This window comes from Daktulosphaira vitifoliae, unplaced genomic scaffold (assembly GCF_025091365.1).
Source record: "Daktulosphaira vitifoliae isolate Bord-2020 unplaced genomic scaffold, ASM2509136v1 Scaffold_5, whole genome shotgun sequence".
Lineage (NCBI taxonomy): Eukaryota > Metazoa > Arthropoda > Insecta > Hemiptera > Phylloxeridae > Daktulosphaira > Daktulosphaira vitifoliae.
This window is the reverse complement of record NW_026099576.1, coordinates 30933429-30946699: the sequence shown is the minus strand read 5'-3', so window position 1 is coordinate 30946699 and position 13271 is coordinate 30933429. Positions and strand designations below refer to the sequence as shown.

General features: G+C 27.5%; 1 protein-coding gene across 3 annotated transcripts; it reads right to left on the bottom strand.

Annotated features, from left to right (window-relative positions):
* Nucleotides 1-1756: 1756 nt before the first annotated feature.
* LOC126906908 (cell growth-regulating nucleolar protein) lies at nt 1757-5545 on the bottom strand. 3 transcript variants are annotated; one of them, XM_050687841.1, is made up of 5 exons: nt 5417-5545; nt 5202-5350; nt 3821-4049; nt 2940-3738; nt 1757-2112 (listed from the first exon to the last, which is right to left on the bottom strand). In XM_050687841.1, the coding sequence occupies exons 2-5, from the start codon at nt 5333-5335 to the stop codon at nt 1853-1855; spliced, it is 1422 nt and encodes a 473-aa protein (XP_050543798.1). In that variant the 5' UTR covers nt 5336-5350; nt 5417-5545; the 3' UTR covers nt 1757-1852. The 3 variants fall into 3 exon arrangements, with proteins under 3 accessions (XP_050543798.1, XP_050543800.1, XP_050543801.1); XM_050687843.1 differs by having other exon boundaries at nt 5457-5545; XM_050687844.1 differs by having other exon boundaries at nt 5506-5526.
* Between the last annotated feature and the right edge of the window lie 7726 nt (nt 5546-13271).

Here is a 13271-nt window from a genome sequence, read left to right as displayed (position 1 = left end):
TTCCAATTAAACCTTGTCAATGACATATATTTGCTAATAATCTATGGATATCCGTAAATTTATCAATGTGGAAAAATTGTTTTTCTATTAACTATTAATATTATTTCTCAAATTATTAAAAACCGTTCATATAACATATAATTATAATTTATGTGTTGTAAAAGTGTTATTACACATCAAAAATAAAAGTTTCTTATGTTAGAGTCATAGGCACGATCTGAAGGTCCTATTGTGGTTTATCTCCTTCAAATTCAATCATATACCCCTCTAATAAATTATAAATTATGAAAATAACATGCATTCTTATGTAAAATTATTTTTAAGTGAAGAAATTAAGGTAGACCTAAACATTAAAATTATGGCTATGGTCAGAGTATTTTCTATTGTAAGTATTTCATTTATAAATGTAATTATCTACTCAAGAAAATAAACAAATAATTCATACCAAAAATAGCGGAGGCTAGACTTTATGTGAAGTTATATAAACATCTATTTTACAGTTAAATAATATAATTTAGAACATTTTTCAATTTATGGTCTAGGCATATTTCTTAACATTCATCACATTCTTTAAAAATTATATATATCTTATAAGATTTAATATTTATAAAATAACATATACATTTATATTAATTAAATAGGAAATGCGCAGCTAAATAATTACTCAGTAAAATATTTCGAGATAAAAATCTTTATTTTAACTGATGAGATAGATAATAGATCTTCAAGGGTTGTAAGTTGATAAATTTGCATTTTTGAAATATGCAGTGATGAGACGTTGTATTTATGCCTTTAAAATCTATTAATATTAACATAAATTGGACAAAATATATCCTGAGAAAACACATTATCTTTAATTTTGTATTTACCTTCAACTGAGCAAATTACTAAATACTAAAATGTTCAAATGATTAGTATAAAAACATTTCAATGAAGTAACCTTGAAACAATTCTTAAAATGATTCGCCTTATAAACAATTAAGCCAGGTGATTAATACAGAAATTAAAAAATAATATTGAGGATTATAAACTTTTAAATTAACATATTGTTACCTAAGAAACATGTTAATTTGTTTAACTAAAATTTTCAATCTGTGTAAACATTTAAATATTTTTATACAGATCTGGATTAAAAAGAAACAATTCATCATCTAAAAACATTAATCCCTGGGGCTTTAAGACGCCGATCTTAATTTGGCACTAATGACAGTGGAATAAAAGTGTTTGAATGTAGTTATTATTAATATAATATTCACAATACCGTTTTGAGTAGACAAATACATATTAAATTATGAAAAGAATAATATAATAAAAAAATTATTTACTTTTTTGTGTGTGCTCCTTTTCAGAAATTAGATTACTAATTATTAAATTTGAACGATCCCAAGTAGTTGGGATTAAGGAGAGGAAGAAGAATTATTAAAATATTTGAAGTTTTTTTACATTTCTTATTTTTTATGATAAATGTATTTTTCTCTATTTCAGAAACATAATATAGATTTATTAAATATTTATTTGATAAGTTAAATAAAATGTTATATAGTCAATATAATATTCTTGAAACAATTGCAATGATAAATAATTATGATATATTAAATCAACTTAATCAAAGATTATTTTAAAAGAACAAAACTGATATAAAAAACTTACATATTACAAGACATTATGAAATTTAATATTTCACTTTAAATTGAATATCAAAAAAATAAAAATAATGAGGACCATTTTTCTAAAATAAATAACAACAAAGCTAAACTTATGATAATTTTTTAAATATATTTTTAAGTCAATAATACAAATTAAAAAAATATTAATTAACAATAGTATTCAACATTTACTTTAAAAAGTTAGATTAACATTCTATTAACTGTACTTTATCATTATCAATTTGAACATTTTTTAATTTTTTCAATTTTTTTAGAAATAATTTTTCTAGATCAGATTCAGATTTATTAGTTGATTCATTAAAAAAGTGGTATTCATTCATAACTTTTTTCTTAATTTTATTTATTGAAATAGGTTTTCCTTTTTTACATTGAATTATTTGAAAGATCGCTTCATTCCATTTAAATTTACGACCATTTTGAATTTCTGGTATTTGAGAAGCTTTTTCTAAAAATAAAAAAAAAAATATTTGTTATCAAATCAAGGAAATTAAAGATTAATGAATGATATTTAATAATAATATATAAGTACATAAATGCTGCTCAAAAAAAAAAAAATTAAAATCTAAATTTCATTTAGCCATACATAATATTAAAGCAAAATCAAAATTAATTAAAAAGAAAATCAATAGTAATGAGGACTAGGCATTGTTGGAACTAGTTAATATTTAATTTGAACAGTGATTAAAATAAGTATCATAAAACACATTGATGTAAGTAATAAAGAAGATAATTTAAGAATTTTTAGGAGATTAGGTTATAATTAAACTAGTTTCCTAAAACTGCAAGTCCTATAGATTTTACTTAGTTAAAAATACTTAAAACTAAAATTTAGGAAATAAAAAAATGATATTTTTTTTACAAAAATATACCACTTATACTTTGATAGCTGATTTCACATAGATAACAAGTTTTTTTTTAACTTAAAGAATAATATGTGAGCTTTAATTTGATTTATATAAAAATGTTTCAAGTTTTTCAGAATATGTTTAAAAGTTTATTTTTTACACCAATGTTGGAATTTACAAAAAAAAAACAGATAATTTCAATGATTTTATTTTTCATGATAATTTCCTAAAAAATATTGTTTTTTCATTTTTATTGATAATGTTTTCAATTAGATATTTTTTAACATATTTATAGAATTTAACTTAAAACTATAGGTTTTGAATTGTTAATACAAGCATTATAACAGTAAATATTGAAACTCAAGTACTGCAATAAATAAACCAAAAAAAATTAACATATCTTAATTTTTACTAATACTATACTTACCAGTTTTTATAACTTTTTGCTGTGGCTCTTCAGTATCTTCTTTACTCACCAACTTTCTTTTTTTCTTTTTTGATAGTGGTTCTGGTGTTTCTATAATAACACCATTAGTAACAGTTTCAACTTCTTGCTTATATTTTAATTTCTTTTTTAATGCCTTTTTTTCTTTTTTACTCAATTCAACTTTAATTTCTTCATTTTCAATTAGTTCAGAGATTTTTTTAGAATGTCCATTTTCAATAATATTAGTAATACTATTATCAAGTGATTTATTCCTTTTCTTTTTTTCAGTTTGTACAAGTTTTTCATTATTTAATCCATTTTCTTCTGTAGAAACACTATTTTCTAATGATTTCTTTTTCTTTTTTGTCTTTTTTACTGACTTTACACTTGCAATTAATTCTGGATTATGTTCACTGGTACTTGAAATTAGTTCTAAAGTATGTTTTTTGTTTTTATTCTTTTCTGGAGATGATTCTACATTTTTTGATAAATTTTCACTGTTGTTTTCTGAAAATTCTGAGTTTTTAACTTTTTTTTTCTTCTTCTTCTCTAGTTGTGCTTCTACAATTTTTTCAGAGTTTACTATATTATTATTTTCTTTGTCAATTTGACACTTATCTGTGGTTATGTTAGTTTGCAATGTACTTTCAGTAGATTGATTACTGTTAACATTTTCTGATGTTTTAATGTTGGAATTTTCTGATAGCTGTGCTTTATATTCAGCTTCAATCATGTCAAATACTTTGTCAACTAAATATCCTTTTTGACGATATGCAGGAGCAGTAGAAAAACAAAAATTCTAAAACATAACACAAATAAATAAAATAATCATTTAAATATATCATAGTATAATATTGCTAATATATAAATCTAAAAAATACCTGGAATTTATTTTTCTTTCTCGGAACATTATCAAACTTTGCTATGATACTTAAGAATTGACGTTCATCATTTTGCAAATCTTTTTTATCAATTACCAATTGTACAATATCGACCCAACTTGCTTGTTTTCTTTTCCCTTTTTCAGCTGATGCTTTTGGTACAAACCCTTTAGCAGAATATCTTTGCTCTTCAGTTATACATTGACAATGTTCCTTTACTGTATCGATACTAAAATATGATATTAATGGTTGAAATAAATGTTAACCCAGACAAATATACTCAAGTATGTATTAAAATAAAATGAAAAAATAGTAATCTTTACAATAATATTAATTTAATTCTACATTGAATCACATAAAAAAAGAATAATGATTCACATAGGGACAACACTAAAAGGAGACTAACTACATATATTAGATGGGCAAATAGCCTTTTTTAAATATTATAGTCAACTGAATTAAATTTATAAAAGTTAGCTAAATGGTCTTAATTTTCACCCCAACAAAAATGATTTTCTTTCTCTAGTGTCACTTAAAACTAAAAATGTTTTTAAACTATTTAGTTTAAATCATATTCTTTAAATTTAATTATTTAAACCATTTAAATTTAAAAACGCCTTTTAAAAATTGTTTTATGGCGTGCTTATACAAAAATTAATGATCTCAGATTAATCAGATAAAAACTATTCAAATGGATTTATGCATTATTAAGAACAAGTCTGCTTTACAAGCACCTTTTTCTTTTTTTAAATTTTCCTTTTATTACTCACGTTTTTTTATGGTTTTTTTCAAAAAGATTTAAAAAAAATTAGTGGAAACAAGTAGTTCTAAAGTTATAAAATTTTAAAGTTGTTCATCATAAACAATGTAATACAATTCATAGAAATCAAATTTAACTAGTCATACTTATAAGTAGGTAATTCTTAAAATTAAATATTTTACTGACAATGATTACAAGTTCAGAAAAATGACCGTCTATAGATAATAACCGCCTCCTACTAATATAAGATAATAAAATAATTAATTTTCTAATGTACTTTGTTAAAACTTTTTAGATAATATAATTGTATTGATTCATTTAGGTGCGTAATGTATGTAGTGCAAAAATATCATTAAGTGCTATTTTTAGGTTTTTAATTAATTAAAATATCAAATATCTGGCAGGACACAATAGCACAGTTCACTAGTGTAGAATGACAAAGATGAAAGGTCAAGCAAGTTTTACATTAACTTGAAATAAGGTAAATATTAAAATACATTAAAAGGCCAAAAACCAAATGATAAATAACAGCCTTATATTTTATTATTATTACAATAAATATATGATTAAGAAGAAAATAAATGCTTATATTGACAATAATTAAAAAAACCATGTGCTTACTTGAAATCTTTCAAACAGTCAACACAGCAGAAACTAACTGTAAAGTGTTTACGTTTACACTCATAATTTATATGTTTTTCGACCCTTGGTTTAGACACTGAATCACCACAATTATTACAAGTGAATACAACCATTGATTCTGATTTGATCTGAAAAATTCAAAATTAATTTTAATTAGTTGTAAATTTTACTAACTTAAGAAAAAACTAAATTACTTCAAATTCTAATAAAAAAGTGATCAAAAAATAAACATACACTATATTATAAAATATATAGTGAAAATGATGAAAACAAAGTATTGTACTTGAAAAATTCTTCACGTTTTCTTTTTTGAGGAACACGTGCTATAAACAAATTATACTTTATATCAGTACAAAACATATGAAATACAAGCTGTGATATCAGTGAAAATCCAGTGTTATCACATTATGAGAAATTCTTGAATTTGGTAACAGTTTTAGATTATTTTTAATGATTGTCACTAGCGGAAAATAAATATAGTTTAAAAAAACTAAAAAACACGCTTTTAAAGCACATCAAACTAAAAAGTTGAAAATAATTTTTAAAATAAACTTAAAACAATAATGAACGAAAAATACTAGTATTATTGTGAAAAAAAGCGTCAGGCGCTTAATATACAAAAAATTTGGCACAAAGCACCCACGCTTTTTTTCACAATAATACTAGTATTTTTCGTTCATTATTGTTTTAAGTTTATTTTAAAAATTATTTTTAACTTTTTAGTTTGATGTGCTTTAAAAGCGTGTTTTTTAGTTTTTTTAAACTATATTTATTTTTCACTTTTTAGTTTCATGTTATGATAGTAGTTAATATCAATATCATGGTTGTAACGGGTAACGGGAAATAAGGGTTCGATTCCGGAGAGGGAGTCTAAGAAACGGCTACCACATCCAAGGAAAGCAGCAGGCGCGTAACGTGGAGGTAGTGACGAAAAATAACGATACGAGAATCATCCTCCGTAATCGGAATGAATACACTACATATCTCTTAATGAGAATAAAGTGTATTAATATATAAGTTTTAATAGTAATTAGAATATATATATATTTAAAGGGACTTAAGTACGTAAACGTATCATGCATGAGGTATAGCCGTGTTTATGTGGGCGGGCATGGCGGAGGGAACATTATACACGAGGCATATACGGCAGCAGAGGCGTCGGCTGTAGGAATATATAAATGAATATTAACATATGAATATATATATATATATATATATATATATATATTAATATTTATACGTATATACGTATATGTTAATATTCATTTATATATTCCTACAGCCGACGCCTCTGCTGCCGTATATGCCTCGTGTATAATGTTCCCTCCGCCATGCCCGCCCACATAAACACGGCTATACCTCATGCATGATACGTTTACGTACTTAAGTCCCTTTAAATATATATATATTCTAATTACTATTAAAACTTATATATTAATACACTTTATTCTCATTAAGAGATATGTAGTGTATTCATTCCGATTACGGAGGATGATTCTCGTATCGTTATTTTTCGTCACTACCTCCACGTTACGCGCCTGCTGCTTTCCTTGGATGTGGTAGCCGTTTCTTAGACTCCCTCTCCGGAATCGAACCCTTATTTCCCGTTACCCGTTACAACCATGATATTGATATTAACTACTATCATAACATGAAACTAAAAAGTGAAAAATAAATATAGTTTAAAAAAACTAAAAAACACGCTTTTAAAGCACATCGAACTAAAAAGTTAAAAATAATTTTTAAAATTAACTTAAAACAATAATGAACGAAAAATACTAGTATTATTGTGAAAAAAAGCGTGGGTGCTTTATGCCATATTTTTTGTATATTGAGCGCCCGACGCTTTTTTTCACAATAATACTAGTATTTTTCGTTCATTATTGTTTTAAGTTAATTTTAAAAATTATTTTTAACTTTTTAGTTCGATGTGCTTTAAAAGCGTGTTTTTTAGTTTTTTTAAACTATATTTATTTTTCACTTTTTAGTTTCATGTTATGATAGTAGTTAATATCAATATCATGGTTGTAACGGGTAACGGGAAATAAGGGTTCGATTCCGGAGAGGGAGTCTAAGAAACGGCTACCACATCCAAGGAAAGCAGCAGGCGCGTAACGTGGAGGTAGTGACGAAAAATAACGATACGAGAATCATCCTCCGTAATCGGAATGAATACACTACATATCTCTTAATGAGAATAAAGTGTATTAATATATAAGTTTTAATAGTAATTAGAATATATATATATTTAAAGGGACTTAAGTACGTAAACGTATCATGCATGAGGTATAGCCGTGTTTATGTGGGCGGGCATGGCGGAGGGAACATTATACACGAGGCATATACGGCGGCAGAGGCGTCGTCTGTAGGAATATATAAATGAATATTAACATATACGTATAAATATTAATATATATATATTAATATTAGCGGAATATATAATCTTCGCATAATATCGCGGCACTTTTGCTGGCTTCGAAGACGCGATGTCCGGCGTGATCCTCGGGCGTCAATAGGTTAGCAGCGTAGATGACGACGGTGCGCGAGTGCGGATCAGTTTGTTGACGATGTTATTTTGACAATGGGAAGAAGACTACGGTATAGCGGCGGGACGTCGTCGGCCGTGCGGCACTTGCTGGACTTTGCACCGCGGCGTAAAACGACGCGGGGCTGTGTCAATTACAATAAAAATTTGTTATATATACAGTATGTTCAGTAAGTCAGGAAACGGGTTTCTATTGTTCTCATTATTACAAACAATGAGAGCAATAGAAACCCGTTTCCTGACTTACTGAACATTCTGTATATAATTGATGATAAGCGCGCGTCTACGGGTTGGAAAATATTGTTCTCTACGAGTGGTGAGCGGGGTGGGGCGAATGCGTTACAACAGTATAGTCTCAAGGTCATACACGACGGGATACGCGACATAATAACACGTGCCGCGTGGAGTTACAAACTTACAAACAACAGACAAACGACAAACAACAAACACGTGAAACTAATATAAGCGTGTTAATAAATATAGTTTAAAAAACTAAAAAAACACGCTTTTAAAGTACATCGAACTAAAAAGTTAAAAATAATTTTTAAAATAATTATGAACAAAAAATACTAGTATTATTGTGATAAAAGCGTCGGGCGCTCAATATACGAAAAATATGGCACAAAGCACCCACGCTTTTATCACAATAATACTAGTATTTTTTGTTCATAATTATTTTAAAAATTATTTTTAACTTTTTAGTTCGATGTACTTTAAAAGCGTGTTTTTTTAGTTTTTTAAACTATATTTATTTTTTACTTTTTAGTTTCATGTTATGATAGTAGTTACTATCAATATCATGGTTGTTACGGGTAACGGGAAATCAGGGTTCGATTCTGGGGAGGGAGTCTGAGAAACGGCTACCACATCCAAGGAAAGCAGCAGGCGCGTAAATTACTCACTCCCGGAACGTGGAGGTAGTGACGAAAAATGACGATACGGAAATCATCCCTCGTAATCGGAATGAATACTTTATATCTCTTAATTAGAATAAATCGTGTTAATATATTAATTTTAATAGTAATTAGAATATATATATTTATACAAATAATGCGACTTAACTACGTAAAAGTATCATGCACTAAGTATAGCTGTGTTTTATGGCCGGGCGGGTCGGACTAACGTTATACCCGAGGTATAAACGGCGGTAGGAATATATATATATATACGTAAGGCGCATTAGACGCGGGCGTTATTGGTCAGTCAAAATAAAAATTTGTTTACATATATATAATATTGATGACAAGCACGCGTGTACGGGTACGATAACTAAAAATAAATTTTTATAGGAATAGTGTACCGTCGTATTGTGAGCGCGGCGTGGGGAGGGGTGAATGCGTATAACAGTCTAGTCTAGACAACGGAATATGCGATAACGCGTGGCGTTTGGAGAGTTACAAACTTACAAACAACAAACAACAACAAACATACACGTGAAACTAATAAAAGCGTGTTAAAAAGAAAAGAAGCATAATCCCCCAAATTTTTTGAGCTTCCTTAAATTTTGCATTACTACTAAATTATGCGTATTTGTGTATTTGATTCTTTTAATTTTAAGATTAGTTCATTTTAACACGACCGCCGGGGATTGACGGCCGGTTATAGAAAGTGTACCGGAAATCATGTGAAAAAAAAGAGGCACGGTACGGGATTAGAACCCGCGACCCAAGGCGTCGTTAAGACAAACCTTACCACTAGGCCACCGTGCACTTAGGATTCAGATCCCGATACACTTTCATTTAGGTTGATAACAAGATGTGCGGCTGAGGGAAACACGGTACCGTGTCAATTTAAACCTTAAAATTAAAAATATTTTAATATTATTGTAATTAAAAAGTGCTGAGACTTAACTGAAAACATTTATAACTTTTGATACAATTATTATTTTGTCAAAATTTTTTTTAAATAGCTATTGCCTTCTTAAACTACGTTTAAAGTATATTTGTAGCTTCTATACGAAGCTGAGAAGGTATTTAAGTTACCAAGATATGTTTTATTTATGTGTATTCATAAAAATTCTCAGCTCTTACTGGACAGATTTTAATGATTAATATGATAAAAAAATCGATTTTAATCTAATTGAACTTATCAGCACCAAAATTTTAAAAAAACTTCAATTTTAGAAATTTAAAAAAATATCTCAAAATTACACTGCCGTAAAAAAATGTTATTTAAAAAAATGTTTTGAATGTTTGACAACCGTTAATCTATATAAAATTTCTGCTCTTAAAATGAATAAAAAAAAATCCATCCTAAGATTATTCTACTATGTAAAATCAGCCGTCAAAATAAAAAAATAACTTCATTTTCAATTTTGCAATATATTCCGGGACTTCTGACAAATCAAAACCTGTACAAAATTAAAGCATTTTAAGAGAAATTTTAATACAATAAAAAGGTTCCCACAATATAAATAAAGTCAATTATATTTTAGAGCCTAAAAGCAAATTATATCTATCTTTTAATAATAAAAAATAATAATAGGTTCCCGTTTAACTCTCGAAAATTACTTCTAAAATGTATAATTGGGAATAATTTTTTTGTTACAATAAATCAGATATTACAAATTTTAAATCGTACATTTTTATAAAAAAAATCATTATTGAACAAAATATTGGGGGGTAGTGCTTAATAAAACATCTTGTATATATTGGAGGCTAAACAAAAAACGGTACAATTTACTGAAGTATTTCTTTTTAACATATCTAAAGTCATTTGAAAAAACATAAAAATTAACTTGATTATATTAAAAAACCGGGTTTAAATTATATTTAAATAAAAAAACACATCATAGTAAAATTAATACCTTCTCAGCTTCGCTTCGAAGCTAAAACCTAGCACAGTGGGGTCTCGGCATAATTAGGGCCCCAGTATAGATGATATCTGACAACGATTATAATCACTATCATAAAAAACGCTTCGATGCAAATCTGTAGATAGTGTTTATATTAAAAAATTAGTGGATTATTCCAAAAACTACATGATCTCATATTTCCTTATTTATATTTTGATTACAAGTTTTATGATTTATAAGTGTAATATAAGAATGTATATATATTTATAATATATAAAGGGAAATGGTCCGATTTAAAAAAAAGTATGCTCCATAAAAAAAGTATATAAATAGTGCTTATCTTAAAAAAATTATAATTTTATAATTTATTAAAATAGTTATAAAATTATTTTAATTTTATTTGAAGTCGATTTTCATCATGAATACAAAATAAATTCCGAATTTTTTTGTTCATTATAAATTATATTACATAAGCATTAATTTAGATATATATAAAAGTGTCAGTATTTCCGGAACACTTTAAAAAATTAAGTTGAAAAAGTTCTTTTTTCTATATGCATGTTTTAGGTTTTAAATCCCCCACCGATATAAAGGGAATGAAAGAGGTATATAAATATTGTTTCTCATAAAAAAATTGCAATGATCCATACATTTTTCAAAAAGTTATAGCATGTTAAAGTTAAAAATGTAAAATGAAATCGAGAATTTTAACACAAAAATAGCATACGGTAGTCATTTTCATCGCGAAGACAAAATAAAGTCTGAAATTTTGTTTTTCCATAATAAATTATATTACATAAGATTTAATTTAAGGTTAGTGTTCGTGCCGTAAACAAATCGTAGATAGCGCGCGTTTATTTGTTTCCGTCCAATCATCTACCCATCCTCTCACTGTTTTTTGGCGGCATCGGTCGGTTATCAATGCCGGCCGATAACTGTATGATAATAGGTTTAATAATAGGTTAAGTAATAATTTTTAGTATAATTTTTTCCTTGTTTACCAGACAGTCTATTTTTCGTTTTAAGTCACACGGATGATGTTTTCTATTATTTAAATTGCACGGATTATGTTTTATACTTTCAATTGTGAATCATTAGATTAAAATATTTACCAATAAACATTGGCATATAATATTTGTACACAAAAATCTGATTGGTGAGTTTGGCAGTTACTGTTACATTTATGTAAATTATTAGCTCATTATATTCATTATTATTATACCACATGGTTGTTATGATTATAAAATTTGTCATTTTGTACTGAATTGTTTATTGTTATTTGTATAAACTTAATTTTATGTGAGCCAACAACCACAGTCTTCTTTCTGCATAAATTTAAATACAAAGATTCTTTCTTATTAATCATCAAGTAAGCGAGATATTATTTCTCACCCTGGTATTAACAGTTAGTAATACTTACACTTAATGTGAAAGTGTCAGTATTTCTAGAACACTTGTTGAACACAAAAGTTAAGTTGAAAAAGTTAATTTTTTTGTAAAGTGTCAGATTTATAAAAAAAATATACTAAATGATAGGTAAAGACTTCATACATGTATAAAAAAAAAATCATATTGATTTGGTAATTTTTGAAAAAGTTATGGCAGTTTTAAGTAAAAAAAATAGCTATTTTTAAATTTGTAATTTTTTTGGAGGTTTCCCCCCTTTAAGGGGAACGAGGGAAATTTTTTCAATTTTTGAGGTTAATACAGTAGAATTTCGATAATCCGGCACGTTCGGGACCGGCTCCGTGCCGGTCTATCGGGCGGTGCCCTTTCCTTTTAGTGTATGATTTGCTATAAGAACAATTACGTTAATAATTAAACTAAAAATACAGTATGCAAAAACAAAAAATTTTGTTCTACTGTTGGATGCCGGATTATCGGACTTCTACTGTATCTTCGACTAGGTAAGATTTGAGATCTTTTAACGTATCGTTGAAAGAAATCGGTGAGAGCTGAGAAAAAGTGGTAACAGACACAAAAAAAATAACACATCATAATAAATAAAGAGCTTTTACCACTGACAACAGTAAAACAAAAGTACAAAAAAAAAAGTATACATAACTTTTTATATTATTTGGATAATATAAAAAATACCTTTCGATATGGGAATATGTATGATCGAAGACGTTCGAAACAAGAGTGTTCATGGCCGACGTTCAGTGGTCGGCTGCGACCAGTAGTTAGACTTTGCACCCTAGACAAAGTGGGGATACTCTGCTGAGACTGTACACGCGATGTAATCAGGCGGTTGATGAGATAGACGAGGTATCAGTGTACTAAACGTATCGCAAATTATACGGTACTGTGTCAAGCAGTAGCATATAGAAATAGTAGTAATCCGTATCAATAGTCTGTAACAGTAATCATAGCAGTAGTCCAGGGTTAGGTTTTAAACGGGATGTACGGTCCCGTTTAAAACGGAATTATTCCTTTTTTGATAATTATGTCCCGTTGTCCCGACCAAATACAAACGGGACGCATTTTCCATATTATTACATTATATTTATAAAAGAGAAAAAAGTATATTTTTACTTTATCGGTAATAATTGTTATTTGTTGGTTGATACTAACAATTGATTATCTCGCGAAATTCTATTTATGTTTTACAATTGTCACGTGACGGCATACCTATCGATCGTGTTCTATAATTGTATTACTGTGCTGAATGGTGATATTAATTTTTTTTTTCAAACTTTAAAAAACAGTA